The sequence below is a fragment of the Cladophialophora psammophila genome (assembly GCF_000585535.1).
Source record: "Cladophialophora psammophila CBS 110553 chromosome Unknown aczJe-supercont1.13, whole genome shotgun sequence".
NCBI lineage: Eukaryota > Fungi > Ascomycota > Eurotiomycetes > Chaetothyriales > Herpotrichiellaceae > Cladophialophora > Cladophialophora psammophila.
In genome coordinates, this window is record NW_006912934.1 from 230,647 (window position 1) to 251,305 (window position 20,659).

At 52.2% G+C, this 20,659-nt stretch overlaps 7 protein-coding genes across 7 annotated transcripts; 3 read left to right on the forward strand and 4 right to left on the reverse strand.

The window, feature by feature from the left end:
- Positions 1-899: 899 nt before the first annotated feature.
- On the forward strand, positions 900-2,903 carry A1O5_08187 (uncharacterized protein; the record flags this gene model as incomplete). Its single annotated transcript, XM_007748771.1, has 6 exons — positions 900-933; positions 988-1,542; positions 1,605-1,938; positions 2,015-2,289; positions 2,373-2,606; positions 2,755-2,903. The coding sequence occupies 6 exons, from the start codon at positions 900-902 to the stop codon at positions 2,901-2,903; spliced, it is 1,581 nt and encodes a 526-aa protein (XP_007746961.1).
- A 1,187-nt stretch (positions 2,904-4,090) lies between these two features.
- On the forward strand, positions 4,091-6,685 carry A1O5_08188 (uncharacterized protein; the record flags this gene model as incomplete). Its single annotated transcript, XM_007748772.1, has 1 exon — positions 4,091-6,685. The coding sequence occupies one exon, from the start codon at positions 4,091-4,093 to the stop codon at positions 6,683-6,685; it is 2,595 nt and encodes an 864-aa protein (XP_007746962.1).
- Positions 6,686-7,113: 428 nt separating this feature from the next.
- On the reverse strand, positions 7,114-9,362 carry A1O5_08189 (uncharacterized protein; the record flags this gene model as incomplete). The annotated part of the gene is made up of 5 exons (XM_007748773.1): positions 7,114-7,571; positions 7,667-8,287; positions 8,368-8,525; positions 8,613-8,897; positions 9,001-9,362. 5 exons carry the CDS (start codon positions 9,360-9,362, stop codon positions 7,114-7,116), a joined length of 1,884 nt encoding a protein of 627 aa, XP_007746963.1.
- Positions 9,363-10,574: 1,212 nt separating this feature from the next.
- A1O5_08190 (uncharacterized protein) lies at positions 10,575-12,399 on the reverse strand (the record flags this gene model as incomplete). Its single annotated transcript, XM_007748774.1, has 3 exons — positions 10,575-10,822; positions 10,902-12,056; positions 12,186-12,399. 3 exons carry the CDS (start codon positions 12,397-12,399, stop codon positions 10,575-10,577), a joined length of 1,617 nt encoding a protein of 538 aa, XP_007746964.1.
- An 856-nt stretch (positions 12,400-13,255) lies between these two features.
- Positions 13,256-15,649, reverse strand: A1O5_08191 (uncharacterized protein; the record flags this gene model as incomplete). Its single annotated transcript, XM_007748775.1, has 1 exon — positions 13,256-15,649. The coding sequence occupies one exon, from the start codon at positions 15,647-15,649 to the stop codon at positions 13,256-13,258; it is 2,394 nt and encodes a 797-aa protein (XP_007746965.1).
- A 1,033-nt stretch (positions 15,650-16,682) lies between these two features.
- Positions 16,683-17,516, reverse strand: A1O5_08192 (uncharacterized protein; the record flags this gene model as incomplete). Its single annotated transcript, XM_007748776.1, has 1 exon — positions 16,683-17,516. The coding sequence occupies one exon, from the start codon at positions 17,514-17,516 to the stop codon at positions 16,683-16,685; it is 834 nt and encodes a 277-aa protein (XP_007746966.1).
- Positions 17,517-19,457: 1,941 nt separating this feature from the next.
- Positions 19,458-20,297, forward strand: A1O5_08193 (uncharacterized protein; the record flags this gene model as incomplete). Its single annotated transcript, XM_007748777.1, has 1 exon — positions 19,458-20,297. One exon carries the CDS (start codon positions 19,458-19,460, stop codon positions 20,295-20,297), a length of 840 nt encoding a protein of 279 aa, XP_007746967.1.
- Between the last annotated feature and the right edge of the window lie 362 nt (positions 20,298-20,659).

The window sequence follows — 20,659 nt, forward strand, 5'->3', positions numbered from 1 at the left end:
AAGTGAGCCAGCCCCGCCCCCACATTTCGGAGGACGTACTCCGTATATATGCGGAGTATCGCGGAGGCTTGTTCTGGCTTGGTTTAGCAAACACCTATCTTTGACTAGTGTCTACCATATAGGAGGGAGAGAAAACGGACGATACGCTGAAAAGAACTATGGACTAGCTCGTTGCCAAACCTACACTAGATTTAGCATTATACCCGGGACTTTACCGCGCCCTGGAACCGGAATTAGACTCCTGGTCTATTCACCGGCTTATGTTATTGCAGTCTGATAACAGACCCGGCTATGATCACGGCCGGGCAGAGTAGTGGGGGTAATGACAGGAGAAAATGTGGGATTCGTCGCGCTCCTTGGAATTGCAACCAGGCCTCGAACGGAGAGGAACCTGAGCTTGAAGCTGCCTATGCATCAAACTCCTCACGGCGAGCAGAACCAGGAGACCCAAGAGACTTTAGCCTCTATACCAGAGTATGTATGGAATGCTGATAAGGGTGTCTCGGGACGGCGATAGCACGAGAGAGTCGACGCAACCAAATAGAACCCGTTTGCGGGGTCGCGCACTGCCAAAGTAGGGGCCCATGATAGATATCGAACAACTCCTACTGCAATTCCCCCCTGCGAGCGCACCGCGCAGCCATCACAGATGCCGGTCAAATCCGACGACGAACTTGGTTATCGAAGCGCGGTTCGACCCTCAATGCAATCAAAGCTCAACGCATACCGTCCTTGACGGCGATTGAACTCATTCGGTTCTGGGACTTTTGTTCGGATCCTCTTCCTGTCACGGATCATTCTTATATCGCTACCGCCCTCCGTCATATGTGGTCTGCCATTGTCAGACGACAGTGTCTTCTTAGGCTTGAGTTGTGGCACGGTTTTCTTCGCTTCACATTATGGACATCAAAACGCCAAAGACGGTAGCAAGTGGTCGGTCCCCACGAACTTCCCTTGCGGCCTTTCCAAGCTAATCAGCAGCAACAGAGCAGCAACTGCACCGTTTGGTTAGCGTGGGTGATGGAACGGTCCAAAGCCTCACGGTCGGAAGTCCACCCGCCAAAACACAGTTCACGAAGTGGAATATTGTCGCCTTCGCCTTTGTGATATGTAACAGCTGGGCCGGCGTGGCAGGCAGCATCCAGTTGGCCCTCTTACAAGGCGGGCCTGCCACTCTCATCTATAGCATCATCATCTCTTCAATCGCCTACATGAGCATTGCCATCTCGATGGCAGAATTGGCGAGCGTTTATCCGACCGCAGGGGGACAATATCATTTCGCCTCGATCCTCGCGCCGAAGAAAATGAAACAAACTATCTCTTACGCCTGTGGTTTGCTGTCCATCCTCTCATGGATCGCCATCGGTGCAGCCGTGACAATTATCCCTGCCCAGCAGATTATGGCTTTGGTGGCGGCTCTGAACCCCGGATTTGAGACCAAGGAGTGGCATGTCTTCCTCATCTACCAGGGCATGGCTCTTTTTGTCCTTGTTAACAACTTGTTCGTGCTGAAAAAGGCGCCGTGGACTCACAATATTGGGTGTACGTGTTCACATCATGTCTACTCACCCCAACGCGGGGTTCGAAGCTAATCCTTCACACAGTCGCTCTCACGTTGGGCTTGTTTCTGGCCAGCTTCATCGCTCTGCTGGTTCGTTCATCGCCAAAGGCTCCATCGAGCTTCGTCTGGGCCACCTTCATCAATTATACGGGATGGGCAGATGGAGTGTGCTTCATCATTGGCCTATCCACGTCGTGCTTTATGTACATCGGCCTGGATGCCTCGATGCACATTGCCGAGGAGTGCAAGGACCCGAGCCGAACGGTGCCCATGGCCATGGTCACTGCAGTGACCATCGGCTGCACGACGGCTTTCGCCTATACAGTTGCCCAACTCTATGCTTTAACAGATATCGAGGCTATCCTGACCACTACCGAGTAAGGAGAACTTCACCCGGCACGATCAAACTTCCATGACCAAATGTAACAACTAACAATCCCCCCCCCAAAACAGATACGTACCTTGGGTTGTGGTAAGACAAGGTCTTCGATCCACGGCCCTCGCCGTGGCATTCATCATCGTTGCCATTATCATGTCCGTGTTCATCCTCAACGCCATCCAGGAGACGTCGTCCCGCCTCGCCTGGTCCTTCGCCCGCGACAACGGCCTCGTCTTCTCTTCCAGGCTATCCAGAATCCACCCGACGCTGCAGGTGCCGGTCTACGCTCTCTTTCTGACATATGGAATACTGGTCGTGTGTGGCTGCGTCTTCGTCGCCTCGACTACGGGTGCGTACTTGGATTTCCGAGTTTGGATCTATTCTTCAATATCTCCCTCCTCCTCGCTAACAGGGTGATATGCAAAAATCCAGCCTTTAACGCGTTGATCGGCTCCTCGATCGTGCTGCAGGAGATCTCCTTCCTCATCCCCGTCGCGCTCCTCATCTACCGCCGCCGAGGGCCGAAATATCTGCCCCCGACTCGCTACTTCGCGCCACCGTCGGCAGTCGGGTGGATCGCGAACGTCATCGTGGTCGCTTTCTCCCTCATCACGACCGTCTTCTTCAATTTCCCTGTCTTCCTGCCCACTTCGGCGACGACTATGAGTAAGTTTTTGAAACACTCCCGTTCTCGAAATGCAATCCCAGCTATATACATGTTTGCGTTGGCCCCCCTTCCCCGGCCACTCTTTTTCTTTTATTGTGTGTCGAAGTTCAAGAGCGGAGTGCGCTGACATCTTTTTAATTTCGAAAGATTACACCTGCGTCATCCTGGGAATTGCCCTACTGCTGGGCGTTATGAACTGGTTCGCCCACGCGCGGAAGCATTATCAGGGCCCGACGATCAAGTTTGAAGGAGAGGACGACGGCCACGGCCGGTGGGCTGAGATTGTCGCCATGTGATGACTGCGGTGGTCGCGATTTTACCTGTGCTTGGCTTCCAGAGGATATCTGAGGCCATCAAGAGCTCCGCTCGTGACACTTCGAGGTCCTGACGGTTGACCCGCCAAAAGAGGGAGAGAGAGAGAGGGCACAGACCCTCGCATTCCGGTAGCTTTCCTACGGAACGTGGTGTCCGCAAAACATTCCCCTTCTCTGTTTCACTTTCCTTGCTTATAACATGAGGACTTACCCAGTATGTGGCTGCATATCGAGGATCAGCCCAGAGCGATTGCTACTCGGACCGAGAACTGTGATAGCAGACAGAGCTTGGCTGACCTGTGACACCCGGGGCCATTTTGACCCAGCACGTCGGAACAAACCAGTCCGACAGCGACTGGGCCAGACCGCTGGATTGGTCTTGGTATTTAAGTTTCGTATTCGTGTGCACGACTAGCAGCCATGAGCGTGGAATTTCCCTCAGAACTAGCATCATTAGTGAGGTGGCTTGCTTACCGCGGTGGGCGGCCTCGTGTCCGACAATGTCCAGCGACAGGGCCCAGTTACGCGTATTCGGCTCCGGCGTGCGGAAAGCCATTGTGCCTCCTTTGCCATTGGAGTGTCCGTCCCAGAGGGCGTCGGTCTTCTTCGCTGGCGGTGTTCATGACCGCGATCCCGGATGCCAAGTGGGCTTTCGCGATGGAGAGCTCCTCTGGTTCTTTCTTCAGAAACACTAGGCTAGCTGAGTCTTGGTCCTGGGACGGGGTGTCTGTCGTCGGTGGAGCGAATGGAGTGCGGACACTGGAAGGCGCATCGGGCGAGCATCGTGACTATGTGCAGCAACAATTCGATCCAGAGAGAAGATAATAGAGACACAAGGCTGAAAGCATGAGAAAAGGAAGCGAGGCTCGCAGGAGGACGTGGGGTTTTGATTTCAACTGCCTAGTTCGGAAATCTTGATTTAGTGCCGCTTTAACAAGTGGATATATGCAAGAACATGTGGCAGTTTTGCCGAGATTGCCGCCTAGAATTGTCCTTGTCGACGGTGAGGCTGAAAGCATTACTCGACCCTAAAATGTTTCATAGTGGTGCATACCAAGCAGCAGCGGAACGTGGATAGGGGCAAAGTGATGCCGTACACGCGAGGGAAGCGCAAGAAGGCAGCGTGTTGAGCCCGCCCTGTAAACGCTTCTCTCGCCCTTGAAAGTGACATGGATCATCTTCCTCTACCCTCAAACCCCGTGTTTGGATCGCTCCCTGTCCCTTTTCTCTGCAAGGAGCCGTATGATGGTGATTCGTTCCTTACATATCCTTTTGGAAAAGGCTGGAATGTCACAGCGGAGCACTGGCCCGAAACTCTCTCTCGTCATGGCAAAGAAGTTCGTGATGAAGCTCAGATCGCTTCATTCCTTCAAACATGGCTCTACTTCGGTTTGCTGTGCGAGGTCACTGGTAATACCATCGACCCTATGGCTTTCAGAGTACCTGGACGTACCAGGAACACCTCTCGGTTCTCATCAAAGGCTCTAACGGACATTGTGGGCCAGTGGTCTCTGGAATCAATGAATCTCGAATGTGAACTCGATGAAAGCCTTCAAAACAAACTTGGTGATGACATCGAGTTGTGCGACCCCTTCGACGACTGGGTTTCAAAAAGAGATGATATTATTGATGCTGCTGAAGCCACATGGAATCGCGTCATTGACGCATACCAAGACAAGATGACGGACACGCTCAATCTCGTGCTCTTGAGCATTGCTGCCTTGGGAGATTACCTTAGTCAGGCCCTCGCCGATATAGCTCGTGCGAGGGGTATCGGCGACGGTACTCCGTCTACCTTATGGCTACTGCCCGAGAGTGTTTGCCAGCCTCTGCTGCGCAGGTTGCAAAACTGGTGTCCCAACAGATTACATGGCTTTGTCAACGTCCAAGGCTGCTCAATCGGAGTCTTGTGGTACATCGCAAACCTCGACCCTCCCAAAGTACGCGATGATCATGGTACATGCAGCCCCCAGAGATGCAATTCATTGCATATTGATGTTCACGACTACAATATCCAGCATATTAAAGCCCACTGCGCGTGCGAACTCATTAGCCCGTCAACAAAGGATATGGTAAGGATAGTGCGCCGAAACTCAATTGCCTTGTTCACAGTACAGCATGCTGCGGGAGAGGTCATGTTGTCCATACAGGATGAGAAACGAACTAGGAACTACGTTGCAATATCTCATGTTTGGGCAGATGGGCATGGCAACCTCCAGGCTAACTCGCTGCCAACACGCGTGCTCGAAAAACTGCAGCGCAACGTCGATGCACTGGGGATTTCAAACTCTCGAGTAGTCCACACACCAATCTGGATGGACACGATCTGCCTACCTCGCTTTCCGCTGGACCTGCGCAGGAAGGCTCTATTGCGCCTAAGTGACATATTCGTAAAAGCTGGTGGTGTCCTGGTGCTGGACTCCTATCTGCAGGCTTCAGATTCGCTGAGCATCTCTCCAATTGAAATACTTGCCCGAATTTCAATCTCGGGCTGGACTACCAGGCTATGGACTTTCTCTGAAGGCCGCCTAGCGAGACGAGTGTGGTTCCAGTTCCGTGACCGGGCTGTCGATCTCTATGACCTCATGAATAACTGGCATGAGGAGCTCAAGTTGCGTATCCCTGCAAGTCCCTTGACCAACGTTTCTTACGGTATGGCGGTTATGCACTCGGCAACCAATCTTCTCGAAAGTGGCCAAGATCGAGAGCGGCCGTTAGAACTTGGCCAAATTAAGATTGCCATGAACTCGAGGCAGACCAGCTGGCCAAGTGACGAGGCTTTATGTCTAGGAGCGATTCTTCAACTAGATCTTTCCACCATTATTGATGCTGAAGACAGCAAAAAGATGGCAGCTTTCTGGAGACAAGTTGACTCCGTGCCGATTAGCATAATCTTCACCAGGTGCTCGCCGAAGCTCGAAGATCCCGGCTGTCGGTGGGCCCCGGCTACATTATTGGGTGGCACAAATTCTGATTTTGCAAAGTTGGCTTTCCAAAATTCCATTGAGATCGCTATGTATTATGTCCCGCGCACAGACACCGGACTAGAGTACACCGTGGATGCGGCTTTTCCTGTCACTGCTCTTTTACCCGTTTCAAGGAACAAGGAAGAAAGAACATTGGGCTCAAAGCGCAATTTTATCAATCTGTGTCGCCAACCAACTGGATCGGCTGCTGGCAAAGCCATAATGCTCAAAGACGATGATGGAAGCTGGTACAGCTGCCTCATCCAAGACCTCTGGCACCAGACGCCCATAGTTCCCGACTGCAGGCATGAGACGCCCGTGTTCTTCGTGCAAGATCATACCAACCTTACCAATATGAGGCAGCAGAACGACTTGGAGGTATGGAACCGACACCCAGCAGTATTTGCGACCTACAAGCCGTCGAAAAAGCTTTTCCATGCGAGAGCCCACACCCATGTATCGCTCACTAGGCTTCCCGAAGTAAATGGGCAGGCCTTTGACACCATTTCTGGGTATGCTCTTGCATTCAAGAAGAAGTGCAGACAAGAATCGTTTATTCTCCCAGACAATGAGGACAAGATGCTGGATATCGTAGCGGCGTGGGTGCAAGCTACTCACGCGGAAGCAGAACTGAATAGCCTCGCGGCGAGCATCCTGCCTTACGAACCGTTGGATGCGGTAGTCGAGTCCGGAGTGGCACTGTGCGCAAGATACATTTGCTACTTCTGCTTGGTCGCCGAGTGGTACAAAGTCAAGCCTTCAGACCCTTTTGACGCGCTGAAGTGGTGCATCGATTGACGGCCGACTGCTGACATGCCCCATCCTCAACCCTGACTTGCTCGAAGCTTGTCGATACTGGCCTCCCTTCTCCTGGACACCTCAGCCTTGTCTACCTCCCTGTTGAGCCAAGTTTGCTAGCTAGTCGACTCAGGATGCGCGTTGCCGATAAGACTAGCTGTATGAGACGAAGCAGAAGCGATCGAACCAGCCCAAGACAGTCTCTTTGAACGTTTGGGAGAATGACACACGGGAGTGAGTGACGGGGGGCTTCAAGTCAATTTTGTGTGGACGGGAGACCCAGAGCCCCATTGAAAATATCTGTGCAGTATCAATTCGAGATTCACAACCAAACACCACCTTCTCATATCTCTTCTTTCTGTCATCGAAAAGCCCTCCCTAATTCGATCGCACTCGTCATATCCTTGGGAGTCCTACGTGATTTCCTTCTACGCCACAATATCCCAGTACTCGTCAAAATCCAACGTCTGGATCTTCGCCATATTCTCCCCGTGCTCCTCATCCACAGTATGTCCGTTGCCCAGGTACGCGAAGCGGTTCCTGCCCACGCCGCCGGCGTCGACCTCGTACTCGTACTCGTAGTCCTCCCAGCGGGGCTCGCGGAGCGCCTCCATGAAGTGGTAGCTGGTGCCCGCGTAGATGGCGACCACCTTCCCGTCCTTGGTTCCGCGCTTGTACCAGCTCGCGCAGGGGGCTGTCCAGACGCTGCGCTCGAGCCACTTGTGGCAGTGGATGTTGTAGTCGCGCACCACCTCGGGCTTGATGGCTAGAGATTTGATGGACTGGGTCTGCAATTTGGAGATGGCTTTGTAGATGTACACGGCCGTCATCTGGAGACCGCCGACGAGCGTGCCGTTGGAGATGGGACTGTTGGGGCCGAGGAAGGCTTTGATATGATGTTAGCAAAAGCTCTCTTTTCCTCTTGCTATTATAATCCATATTAAATGGGGGGGAAAAAGGGGAGGGAGGGAAGTTCCTTACAAAAATAGTTCGGGAATCCAGGCACCGCAATCCCAAAATATGCCTCTGGGTCTTCCTGGTCCCATTTCCGCCGCAAATCTAACCCATTTTGGCCGACGATTGGAATTCGAGGTTTGAAGGTCGTATCGAACCCCGTGGCGCAAATGATGACGTCCAAGCTCCTCTTCTCCCCATCCTTACATACAATCCCTTCCTTGGTGACCCTCACGATCCCATCCTGTATCACCTCGACATTGGGCCTCACCAAGCTCTCCAAGAAGCCGATGCCGGGCGTCTGTCTCCTGCACCCGATCGGGAAATCAGGGATAAGTATTTCCGCAATTCTGCGCCCCTTTTCGGTGTCTCCTAGGCGCTCTTTCATGGTGCCGCGGAAAACGACTTGCGCTCTAGACTGGAGATCACTGGTCTTGATTGCGCGGTCGAAGATCTTGGCGCGTCGGTCGGCCAGATTGCGTCGGTGTTGCTTGAGGTACTCCGGGTCGCTGTTGAAACGAGAGATCTCGTCGGCCGTGTAGTTGTAGCGTGAATCCATCTTCGGATCGTCGTCCACAGGTTCGTTGATACCTGGGCCAGGGGAAATCCAGGTTTTAGAGCGGAGGAAGACGGTCAACTTGTCCACATCTATTTATGTTTGTCGTTAGCAACGTACACATGGCAACGCATGTTGTGCTTGCATATTTAGAGAGCAGGGAGTGGGATACCTTTTACGACTTTGGGGACGATCTGTATACCCGATGATCCGATCCCAATGACAGCAACGCGTTTGCCGGTGAGATCGTAAGACTCATCCCAGCCGGCTGAATGCATCAATTTTCCTTCGAACTCTCCAATACCGGGGATTGTTGGCCACTTCCAGTTGCTGTATGACCTTGTTAGCTACAATTTTGGTCACTGTAACAATATCATCTTGCTCTACGTCAGTGGTACTGGAGAATAAAAGACCTACTTGAGCAAGCCCCCAGCATTGATAAACACCTCGCAGTGATCGTCGAATTCTTCTCCGTTGGGCCTCCTAACTCTAAGATCCCAGCGCCCTTGCTCTGAGTTCCAGGCTGCCTTTAGGATCTGGTGGGAGGTGTGGATGTATTTCTCCACGTCGTACTTCTCCATCACATACTTCATATAATCATGAATCTGCCGCGAGGTGGCGTAGTAATTGGGCCAGTTGGGGTTGGGCTCAAAAGAGTAGGAGTAGTTATGTGCAGGAATGTCGCATTGGCAGCCTGGATACCTATACGCAGCACGTTAGCTATCCGCATCTGATCCTGGACCTGAATTCCACGAGAGCGAAAAGGTGCAGCATGGTTATGTTCCGCAATGAAGGAAGGACATACCTATTCTCCAACCAGGTCCCACCCATGTCGGCATTCTTCTCATAAATGCAAAAGTCCACGTTCATCTCGGTCATGCGCTGCGCATATACAATACCCATCATTATTCCCGAGTAGCCTGCCCCGAGGCACACGACACGGATAGGCTTTCTCGTGCCCATGGATACCTCTCTCACAATATAAAAGGACTCCGTCTGATTGGTGAGCGGCGTTACGTGTTCGATATGTCCATTTTGGCGGTTCTCAACCTGATCGGGAAAACCATTAGGTATCTGTACATCGCTGATGGCGACCGTGGCCTGCTTCAGGTCAAGAAATCCACTGGCAAAAGGCGAATCAGGTTCTATATCCAACAGGGGGGCCATATCGTGCTTTAACGGTGCCACTGTTCGCCTTGCCTTAGACCTCGCAAACCTGATAATGTTCCGCACCAAGCAGACAAACGTGATTGAGGTAACATTGTCTGAGGGTGAAATTTCCTGGATGCCGCGTCTTCATGACAGGTATAATTATAAGTATAAAGTCCTGCAGATAAGTCCATATTCAGTCCTCATTTCCTCCACAAGGCATCCCTGTCTAACCTCATTTTCTCCATCACTCGGAGGAGAGGCATGCCCTGCCCCCTCAACCTTGACATTTCTTCCACCTTATTCGCAATTTGAATGTCCGCTAGGAGTCGTGCCCGAGGTATGCCCAGGAAATGCGTTTGGGATGGAGTATAGGAGAGGGGGGAAGTGGTCGCGAGGAATGGAGGCGGAGATGTATTTCTCCGTGCCGCCGTGGCATTATATGTTTGCGGTATAGGACTGGCATTTAGGCACGGAAGTCTGAATTGCTAATTGCCGGGAACTGACAGTCGCAGGTCAGACCTCCTAGAACTCTCGCGCGGTTCTCGGTCACTTGCCGCCGGTTATCGTTCTGTTGCCGGTTTGTCTATGATTTACCCGGGGAGAGAATCAAGCAAAACTTGAACTTGACGTTGATCCTAGCATTCTTTTGGCACCTGACTCTTGGAGATAGATATGGAATGATGGAGATCTCCGTCAGCTCTAGAAGCCATGAAAGCTCCAGATGTCCAGCCAGACAATACAACCTCGCCGACGATTCGCTTCAAACATACGTGGAATCAGTTGTGAGGTCGACATGCGATATGTGTATGTATCCGTAATCTGTTCTTGCATGGTCACCATATTTAGGGTTCACGGCTGTGCCACGAAACGTCCGGTGCTGAGATAAGTTGAGAATTGATGTCTTGCTGAATGCATAGGATGGGTTCTGGCACCTGAGAACCAATCCCTTTGTACTCCTAATCTGGTTGATTGAGCCGAGACGAGAGGAAATCTAGACTGCGGACGCAGTATTTGTCATGACCATATCCCATCGGAAGGAGCCCAACACCTGAGTTCAGGACTTCGAAACAGATTCAGAGGAGATGCTGAAACATTCGACCCGGATACACCAACTCAAGTTATCATGGTCGCAACAGCTGTCTCGTCCCAAACCTCCAGTTACCATGAAGTGTGCTCACATGAGCTGGCCATTTTCTTCCTCTCACGCTGTTCAGCATAAGCACGCGCTTATGCCACTTTCTCCACCATCTGATAAACGGCTTTCTCATTCCGCGAGGACTCTTCCTCCAGCGGTGTGCTTGCCTCATCCGACTTTCCACCCTCCGCTATATGAATCGCGTCTTCCCTTCGCACCACATCAGAGGGGAGATTCTTGGCACGGCGGACGACATCGAAAGGGCTGTCGGCGCCCTTGAAAATGGCATCGATAGCTTCAAGCGAGTGTTTGCGAGTTTCAGGGAAGAAGAAGTATACCACTGCGCACACGAATCAGGTCAGTCATGAAGGCGATTCACCTTCTTGAACTGGGCTTTGGAAGAGGAATGGAGCACTTACCAGGGAGAATGAGACACAAATTAGTCACGGCAAAGATAATGAAGAACCGGTTGTTTAGGCTCGTAAACCCAATTGGCGTAATCTCCACCACCAGAAAGTTGATTGACCACAGCGTCGTCGAGGTCAGGCTGTAAATTGGCACCCGGTACGCCAAGGGAGCGACTTCTGTGCCGTAGAGGTAATTCACCCCCAACGCGCCTACGGTGAAGAAGAAGCCGTACAAAAAAACGCATAAAGCTGACACGATGGAGCAAGCGCGTGAGTCCCCTGCGTGTCCAACCGTACCAGTGAGAATAATGAACACGGCACCCATGCCTGCGGCACCGAGAAGCATGAGTGGGCGGCGGCCGAAGCTGTCGACTGTGTAGATGGTCAAGAAAGAGCAGGCGATCTGCCAGGTGTACACCGAACCAGATAGGATACGAGAAGTAAGTGGTGAAAGACCGACATATTGTTCAAAAATGGTGGTCGTATAGAATCCGATCACGCCTGCGCCGTTCATCTGCTGCGAAAAGGTGCTGAAGCATGCTAAGAAGGTCCGATTTAACAGCCGGTCACCACTGTTGCGGAAAAGACCTAGAAGGTTGCCTTTATCTATTTCCGCGAGAGATTTCTGCATCTCGTGGATGGAGGTCTGGATTTCAGCCGAGTCCTCCGGCAGGTCTTCGAGGATGGCGAGGATGGTTGTCGCTTCGGCGATGCGTCCCTTTTTGACCAGCCATCGCGGTGAATCCGGTAGAAACATACAGGCTGTCAGAATCCAAATGGCGAGCACAATAGGAAACGCCCAGGGAAACCGCCAGCTCACGCTTCCCGGTGCGAAAAAGAATCCCAATTCGACCCATTGACTGAGCGCCAGTCCGCAACTCGCAAACATACCTTCAAGCACAACCAGCGCGCCGCGGTGCTCGGCAGGCGAGCACTCTGACTGCCAAACTGGGACAGTGGCACTGATGGCGCCGAAACCGAAGCCCAGGACGACGCGGCTGACAATGAGTTGGCCCAGAGAGAAAGAAGTACACATGATGATGGCGCCAATGATCTCAACGACGGAGCCCAGCATGATGGTGCGCAGGCGGCCGAGTTTATCGCCGACCTTCAGACATAGAAGAGAGCCGAACATACACCCAACGGTGTACAACGCCACAACAGTGCCTAGTAACATTGTCACCCATCAGTCTCCATCATGTCATGCGGCAAGACGAGAGCTTGCGGTGGACATGGGACAGACGGAAAACAATAATAATGCAAAAGCCGACGGAGCGCTGAGGAGTAGAGACATACCTTGAATCCTTGCGTTATCTGCCTGCTGCTGACCCGTCGTATTGACAGTGTCAATCCTCGGAAACGTCTCAACAAAGGATGGAAGTGTTAAGAGACCACCGGCAGCTGCATTGTTGTACCCGATCAAGATGTAGGCAGGGCAGACGACCATTACGATCAGAGCAGTTGTTAGGCGCTTGCCTCGCAGGCCAAGATAGGGTCCCTTGTCTGCCATGCTGTCGGTGTATGCTGCGCGAAAGACAGGGACGTTTTGAGGGAGTGGTGTGAGTAAAGGAGCAAGCTTGGACTGAGTGTGAAAAGACCAGAATCCTCTGTGAACGCAGATGGATCCGGAGACCGTAGGAAACTCCGTAGTCTGCGACGAGAATTTGAGACATCGATCATGAGATCAAGACAGCAAACGCTGTTGTTATATCTTCTGCAATGTGCCATGGTTGTTTTGCATTCCCCCACAATTTAGCTCCTCCGGGTTTACGTGTGGAGAAGCTGGAGACGGTGAAGGGGTATAGAGGTGCTGCATTTGCTCAATGGCTCGCTTAGACGGAGGTCACAGTTCCGGAATGAGCTCAACGAAGGGGTTTTGGAGCAAGCAGCGTGACCGCGACTTGCTGTTAGGGAGAAGATCGACGTTTCGGTCTCACAGCCGATGCCGACCGAATCTTGCGGACTCTTGGCGGACATGACGGAATCCAGGAAGGGCGTAGAAGATGAGTGGATATACCGAGTACCATTACGCTCTGTGGTTGCTTGGATGTCGAAAAGACAAGGGTGGGGAGTTGATTGGAATTCCCAATCCAATTATATAGGGCTCTTGGCAAGGCTGGAGAGATCTGACGGATTAACAGATTTTCCTTGCTCCGTGTTATGCTCGTCCCACTTGCGGCTTGAATAGATGTCCTTCACCTGCAATCTGGCCTCGGGAATAGTTTCATGGTGAAATGAAGAGATACTCGTCCCTTGCACAACCAAACGTGCAATGCTATATCTCACCACCATCTAATCAAGCCACTATCCGAATAAATCCAGCTTCAAGGCAAATCCCGGACGAACCCCATCCCTCGGCGCTGTCACTACCCGGTACCTTGACTCGCAACCAGTTGAAACATCCCAAACAAATCATCATCATCATACAACCCAAACCCATCAAGCCCGGTATCCCAACTCCAATCCATGTTCCAGTCTCCATTGTGCTCTGCCCCATTGAACCCTGCGCCATTAGGCCCCTGGACCGTTCTGAGGGAGTCCATTGGCTGTGACAATGGTGGAGGATTGTCCGGCGGTTGTCTGATTTCCTCACTTATTTTGCAGGGATTTGGATATGCAAATGGGCCGGTGTATGAGTGAGACGGAATAGGGTAGGTAGGATTGTCGCCGAGTGCCGGATGGGAGGTGAAGAGGATGCTTGTCGAGCGCGGCTTGTTGCTCCCTCCTGCGTTTGATTGCCCATTCACGTTATCCCCATGCAGATCCCCACCGCCTAATCCAATGCTCATTTGTTGGACCCGCTCTGGGGTCCTGTCTTTTTCAAGCCCCAAATAGCGTACCAAGCCCTTCATAATCCTCAAGGGCTTCCTCAGGCCCAAATTTGCTGGAGTCGTTTCTTTTAACGCTTCATAGCAATCCCTAATCTCCTTCATATTCCTACTTGGGTCCCCATTCTTTTGGGCATCCTGCATGAACACCATGACTGCGTTAAGTATGCAATAAGACAGGCGGATGGGAGCTCGACCCAGGGTGAAGGCGCGACGGTAGGAAGTGACGAGCGAGCGAATTGAGAGGGCTGCTGAGTAGCAGTCGAGCCGCGCGGTAGTGAAGAAGTCCACAGGAGATTGGGGCGTCTGCGGCGCTTTTGTTGAATTAGCCACAGAAAAGATGGATGTAGCGCCGGAAGAAGGGACGACAGTGATTTCAGTAGGGTACAAATGGCCTCCGGGGAAGAACGGCCTCAGCAGGAGAATCCTCAGCGCATAATAGGTAGTGTGCATAGTGAGTTGGTGCGGTGGAGCGGGATGATCTTCTTCCACCGCAAGATGTGGCGGCAGCTTCCTTTCCCATCTCTCCAAAGCCTCCCCGATACGCTTAAACGCTCTCACCCTCTCCTCTTCTGACATTTTAAGTGACGAGACGGCATATATCGAACTTATGAGCATCTCCGCTATCTCCGCGAGGTCGACAACTGCCTTGAACGTGCTGATCGCATACGTTGGTCGCGGGACGTACTCTGCGAGGAGCTTTGACGTCGCGCTGGAGGCATAGAGCGGGTCGATGTATGGTTTCCAGGGCTCGGTTTCCTCGTAGGTGTCGAGAAGCCTCTTGCTGACTTCGCTCTCGGAGACCTGTAAACAGCACGGTCGTCCCAAATAAAGACTCTGGACTTTATCGTTCACGTACGCGGTCCAGAACACCCGCTTGCGGATTTCGATATCTAGCGCTGTTAATTGGCTGTTGTTGCCGATGCTGCTGCGTGATGACTTCTCCAGGTGGCAGCCGAGATCAATCACCATGCGGTATGCGATCCCGCAGTATACCCATCCTTGTGAAGTCTTCCCAATTGACACCAGAGCGGTGCCCATGAGGATCAATCCACAAATGGAGGGTACACTTGGCGTCTCGATTCCCTCGTCTTGTAAACACTCTCTGAATCTATCAAGAAATTGTGCAGCTACAGTCTGCGGATCGTCTTTGTCCCTCCGCAATGCAATACTGCGTTCGCTGTAAGTGGCAGAGGCGAAATATATGGCGTTAAGGAGAAGCTTATTGATGTAGGGGCCATTGTTGGCGAGGCTGTCCATCACCGCTGGGCGGTAAGTGATAAGGTAGGAGAGATGAGGGCGGTTCCAGTGCAGGTCGAAGAAGTGGATTGCCATCTCGGGATTGAGGCCGTCGAAGTCGAAGCGCCGTTCGTACAGATGGGCCACCTCACGATGTCTCTGCAGCGCGGCGTGGGCGACAAGTTGAGAAACGATGGATTGAAGTTCAGGGGAGAGTGGATCATTATCACAGTCTCCAGATGAAGAACCAGGTTCGCTGCCGGCACCGGTAAGGTGCGAACCAGAGAAGCAATCTTGAGACGAGATGGAGTGCCGGTGGTATGGGCCGAAGCCGATGAAGTTTGAATGCTCGGGAAGGGTACCATCGCCGTGATTGGAGAGTTCGTGCATGGCAGAGGAGGGTCCGTGGAATATAGGACTGTCCTCTGCTTCTGCCTCTTCTTCTTGGTAGTCTTGGTCTTTGTCTTCGCGAATGGTAGGCGAGGTGTGGTGATTCCACCTAGCTTCAATGGATCTGTAGCGTAGTGTGGACGCATGGCCATCATCACGGGGATGTACATGTTGTACTGCTGGGGGCAGAGCATTGGTCTCAGAGAAAGCGGTTATCGCGCTGCTTGGTTCTGGTGGTGGAGGGTGGAGTGGTAGAGACACGGCTTCTCCTGTTGCTTCGAGGCGCGAAGACTCAATGGTCATCATCATCGCCGTCCCATTTTCTGCGTGAAATGGCCCCGTTGCTGCCAATTCCCCATTCCTGGAGATTGGATCCTCCGATAGGCTCTCGCCAATCTCATTACCGTTTGCAGCCCTGTTCTTATCCCTAGTGCCATTGTGTACCATCTGCTGCTGCCCCAGCAAATTCCTAACCTCCTCGAGGCTTTTACTCTCTTTCAGTCTCTCGACCAGCAACCTCAGTAAATTTATTTCTTCTTCTTTGCCTTGAATCTGCGCTTTTGTCGGCCGGCTAAATTGCCGCCTGTCCTCCAGGTAGTGGCATGGCTGGTCGTATTGCGCACAGAAGCCACATTGAGGCCGCTTGCCGTTGCATTTTGCCTTTGGACGATATGTTAGCTGAGTCGCTCCATCATTGAGACCAAGATGAAGGATCCCAGAGGCAGATCAACTCAGAGAATTGTGCAGATCAATCATCGGGGATGGAAATCACAGTTGCGAATAATCTGAAACGCCGCACGGACCTTTCGCATCCGACATGCCTGGCACGCCTTCCGGACAGCTCTCCGGGGCACAGTTACAGGTGCCGGAGACGCTTCACCAGCCGTCATATTTTCAAATCCTAACTCCTGGTCTCGTATTCCTTTCGTAGGCTCTAATTTTCTGTTTGATCGTTGCAGTATGGTGGCATATGCAACTCCATGCTCTTAAAAGCCCGGAGCAGCGACGACGATGCGGAAGTGGGAAATCGGAGAAGTCACTAGCTGGGCTCGCCGGCTATGCCACCCGCTTTGCCGCCGGCCTCGTATGAGGAGATGCGAAGATCGACAGGGAACTGAATCCACTTCCGAGGCATATACGACAGTAGTAACGCGAGCTTACAGCCAATCAAGACATTCCGATGATTACTGCCGCCTGCTAAGCATTATACTAAGGACGGATGGTGAAGAGACACATTGCTTAATCTGAGGGCTGCCTTGGGAAGACTGGATCTTGTTGAGGCCCTTGGCAGGTCGCGCTCAGCCTCGCATCGGGAAGCCCTGTAACCCCTTTAGGCCTACAGCCTCGCCGGCCGTGCAGTCCAACAGGAGATACCCCCGTCCACCACCACCTCACTCCCCGTGACGTACTTGGCTTCCGAACTCGCCAGATAAATAACCGCATATGCCACATCCCAGGCGTCTCCCATCCGCCCCACAGGCACCTGCGAGTCTCGCCGTCTCGCCAATTCCTCCGCCGTCACACCTTCCGGCAAATGCTTCAGCAATCTGCTCTGCACAAGTGGCGTGTTCATCAACCCTGGCACCACCGTGTTGACTCTTATGTTTTTGGACGCGTAGGCAATGGCCGTGGACTTGCTGAACTGGATGATGGCCGCCTTGGAGGAGGCATAGGCGATGTGGTCAGTGCCCAAATGTCGTGTACCCGCGATGGACGAGAGATTCACGATGGCGCCGCCGGGGAAATCTTGCTCCAGCATTGTCCTAATCACGGCCTTGCAGCACAGGAACACGCTCTTGACGTTGACGGCCATCTGTCTGTCCCATACGTCCTCGGGCATATTTTCCGCCGTCCCCGGTGCGGAGAGACCGACATTGTTGACCAGCACGTCTATCCGCCCATATTTCTCCACGCACTTCTCCACCTCTCTGTCCACATCCGCTGCCGAGGTGACGTCGCACTGCGAGACGGTTATGTGGTCTGCAAGCTGTGGACTCTCAGAGAGAATGTACGAGCGTGTGTCCTCCGCAGCGGAGAGATTTAAATCCACGCCATAGATCGTCGCCCCTTGCCGCGCGAACAGTATGGCGCTTGCCCTACCGTTGCCAATGCCGCTGCCGCTGGAACCGACACCGGTAATGAAGACGACCTTGTTATCGAAACGCAACATTTTGTTGGACGCAGAAATGACAGGATCATGCCTCATAGGTCATGAGGACATTATATGCGTGCGAGGGACGGGTAACTGCACCTGCCATGCCTAGGTAACTTCTTGTCCTTTGGACACCCCCGCAACGCCAAACGTGCTGACGGAGATCAAGAGCTCCGGTTCCTTGAGATAAAAATACACCATCTATTTTGCCAGCCGCATTGAGTTGTCCCAATGGGGAGCAATCGATATATTCAGGGCTTTGGACGTGGACATTGCCAGCCATCCGATTCGTCGCAGGGGACCCTTGAATTTTCTCCATGTGGTCAACCAAGAGAGTCGAGACAAGAAGGAATGAGGTTCTGGATAGGATGATCTCCGTCACTCGCCCGCTGAAAGACCCTGTAAAGTTCAAGGAGCCATTGATAATCTTCAAATTGGGAACTTGATAACGATTTAAACCTCGCGTTTTGTATAGAGAATGAGCCGTCCACCTTACTGAGGGGAGATATGGACAATTCAGAGTGATTATCCAACGCAGCCCACTCCCCTACTACGGTGAGAAAGGGGAGGCAGATGCTAACAGCATCAGAGACGTTTTGAATCGAAATGATGCCGATAACGTCCCACAAGAGTTTATTATACACCTGGGCGATCGTTTCAGTAATAGATGTTAATCCAGTCTCTATAATCCCATAGCCACGTCAAATCGACTGGGTATGAGTTGTTGGTCGAATTCGGGACTGGGAATATTCGCATCCAATTTGAGGCTGCGTGGAGCAACGATGGGTCAATCAAGCTCAGCTCCCAGGCGTCTACTATGTATATATTACAGTCGATAGACTCGAGATTTGGAAAACTGATATGCTAAAGCAACGGGCAAGGGTGCATTCCAAGGCTAACCCCTCAATCTCCCGAAGAGTTCGACTGTGAAGAGCGGATATTCGAGTGCCAGAAAAATTGCTGTAGGCGTCCCACGGCACCAGGCTACCCGTGATTGTGATAAGGCCATCAAAGTTGATGTCCCCAGAAGAATCTGTGCCGATGAACACATCTCCCCAAAGCGTAGGACACGAACCAGGTAATGTTGTCCCATTGGCAGGGGCATTGATGGTCAGTGACGCAGGGTTTGTAGAGCTTCCACAGCCTGTAAAATCCTTCTGTCGGAGCGACAGCCTTGTAATCCAAGAATGGACCTGACTTTACTCTCACACAAAAAGGATAGAAGAGATGCCAGACAGAGCCACCACATACTGGTGAACACTGAACAACATCAACTCACCCTAAGGTAGCTAGTTTGGGGTTTCAAATCCTCACATAAAGTGTTTGCTCAGAATTCAAGCCTTAGCTAAGCCTTTGAGCCTCCCACAGGGGCGCCATAGCTTTGTACCGAGGGACGATTCGATCAAGTGACGCGAAGAGGTTGTTACAAAAAACGGGCTGGAATAGGACTCACATTTATTAGATGTGGCGCTATTGCAACCCCAACGGGCTGAACTATTCAGGTTCTCAAACAGTCGATTTGGGCAGCCTAGATGACGAATTTCCTGTCTTGCGATTGCAATGGACTGGCGGATGTGGGTTTCCCTACGCTTTCGTACATAGCCAATGACTACCTTAGCTGTTCTTTTACAGTCGGTTGCCGAACTTAATGACATCGCAGGGCCGTAGGAACAATAGGGTATGCCAAATCGAGTACATTTGATGAGGCTGCGTCGTGTTCGCAAGGCCAGGTGGTTATAATGGGGAGGTGTCTTTTAACGGGCCGGTCCAGGACCGGGCTTGTGCGCCTACGTCATTCCTTGCGTTGGAAGTTTGATCCCGGGCACGTAATAGTATCTTTGACATTCTCGCCGTCCCCGTCCGTTCTCGTTGATGTCCCATAGCTAGACACCTATTCTATTACCACTCCATTTAACAATTCCAAATATCCCCTTGGTGTGTCACGCTTGTTAGCCGGCCATGTCTCAAACACAGCTTGAGGTGGTGAAGTCCATGTATGATGAGCGCAGCGCACAGTACGACGAGAGCGACGTGCACGTGAGACAGGCGCAGGACTACATCGCCTGGGCCAACTTGAAGGCCGGGGAGAAGCTCCTCGACCTGGCCTGCGGGACTGGCCTTGTCGCCATAGGCGCAAAGCACGTGGTCGGAAAATCAGGGCGTGTCGTCGGCATCGACATCAGCGAGGGCATGCTGAATGTCGCGAGACGAAAAGCGGAAGCCGCAGGGCTGGAAATTGCGTTTCTCAACCACGACGTCTCGGATCTCAGCGGTCTTGACATTGTGCCAAAAGACCACTCGGATAGGTTGTTGTTCGATGTGATAACCTGCGCTTCGGCGCTGATATTGCTCCCGGACCCTCTCCAAGCCGTCAAAAATTGGAAGTCGGTGCTGAGACCAGGTGGCCGCTTGATCACGGACGTCCAGACTAAAGACGCAAACGTCGTCATGAACATCTTTTCAGCAATCGCGTCTGCGGTCGGCGAGACGGTGCCCTGGCACTTGCATTTGTGGCAGTCGCAGCAAGCTCTGGCAACTTTGATGCTTGACGCAGGATTCCACGTGGAGAGGATCTTCGAGACCGAAGCTTATGCGAGGACGCACTATCATCTCGGTACGGCATCGGAACTATTCGAGAAAGCTGTCAACAATGCTATGTTCAAGGGCTTTGGCCGCGCCGAGGTTCGTGAGAAAGCAAAGGAATTGTTTATCCAGAAGTTTGCAGAGATCGCTGGGCTCAAAGGTACAATTGATGAGGAGACAACATATTGGGTCATCGTAGTCACCAGACCAGGATGACAAGAAAAGCAAAACGAGAAGCTTGACCAAGTTTGTGCGTGATAATAGCAACTGACTAAAACGTCTTTGGAAAGGACAGCCAAACCCGCTAAGCAAAATTGATACATCTACAAGTTCCCGCCTTATAACATATCCATTCGTAGGGTGCCGTCAAACCCTGTGCTGACAATTTTGAGAGGCTTTTGCGTCTCTTGGTCTCGGTCGAATTAAAAAAATCGATGAGTGCGTCCCCTGGTTGAGGTGTCGTTTACGATCGTTTCTACAATGAGGAGACTAGTATGTTAGAAATGTTTTAAGGCACACCCTAGGATTTCGGACTTCGGCTAGGCATAGATGAAAGAAGAGAAGAATGGAAGAGATCG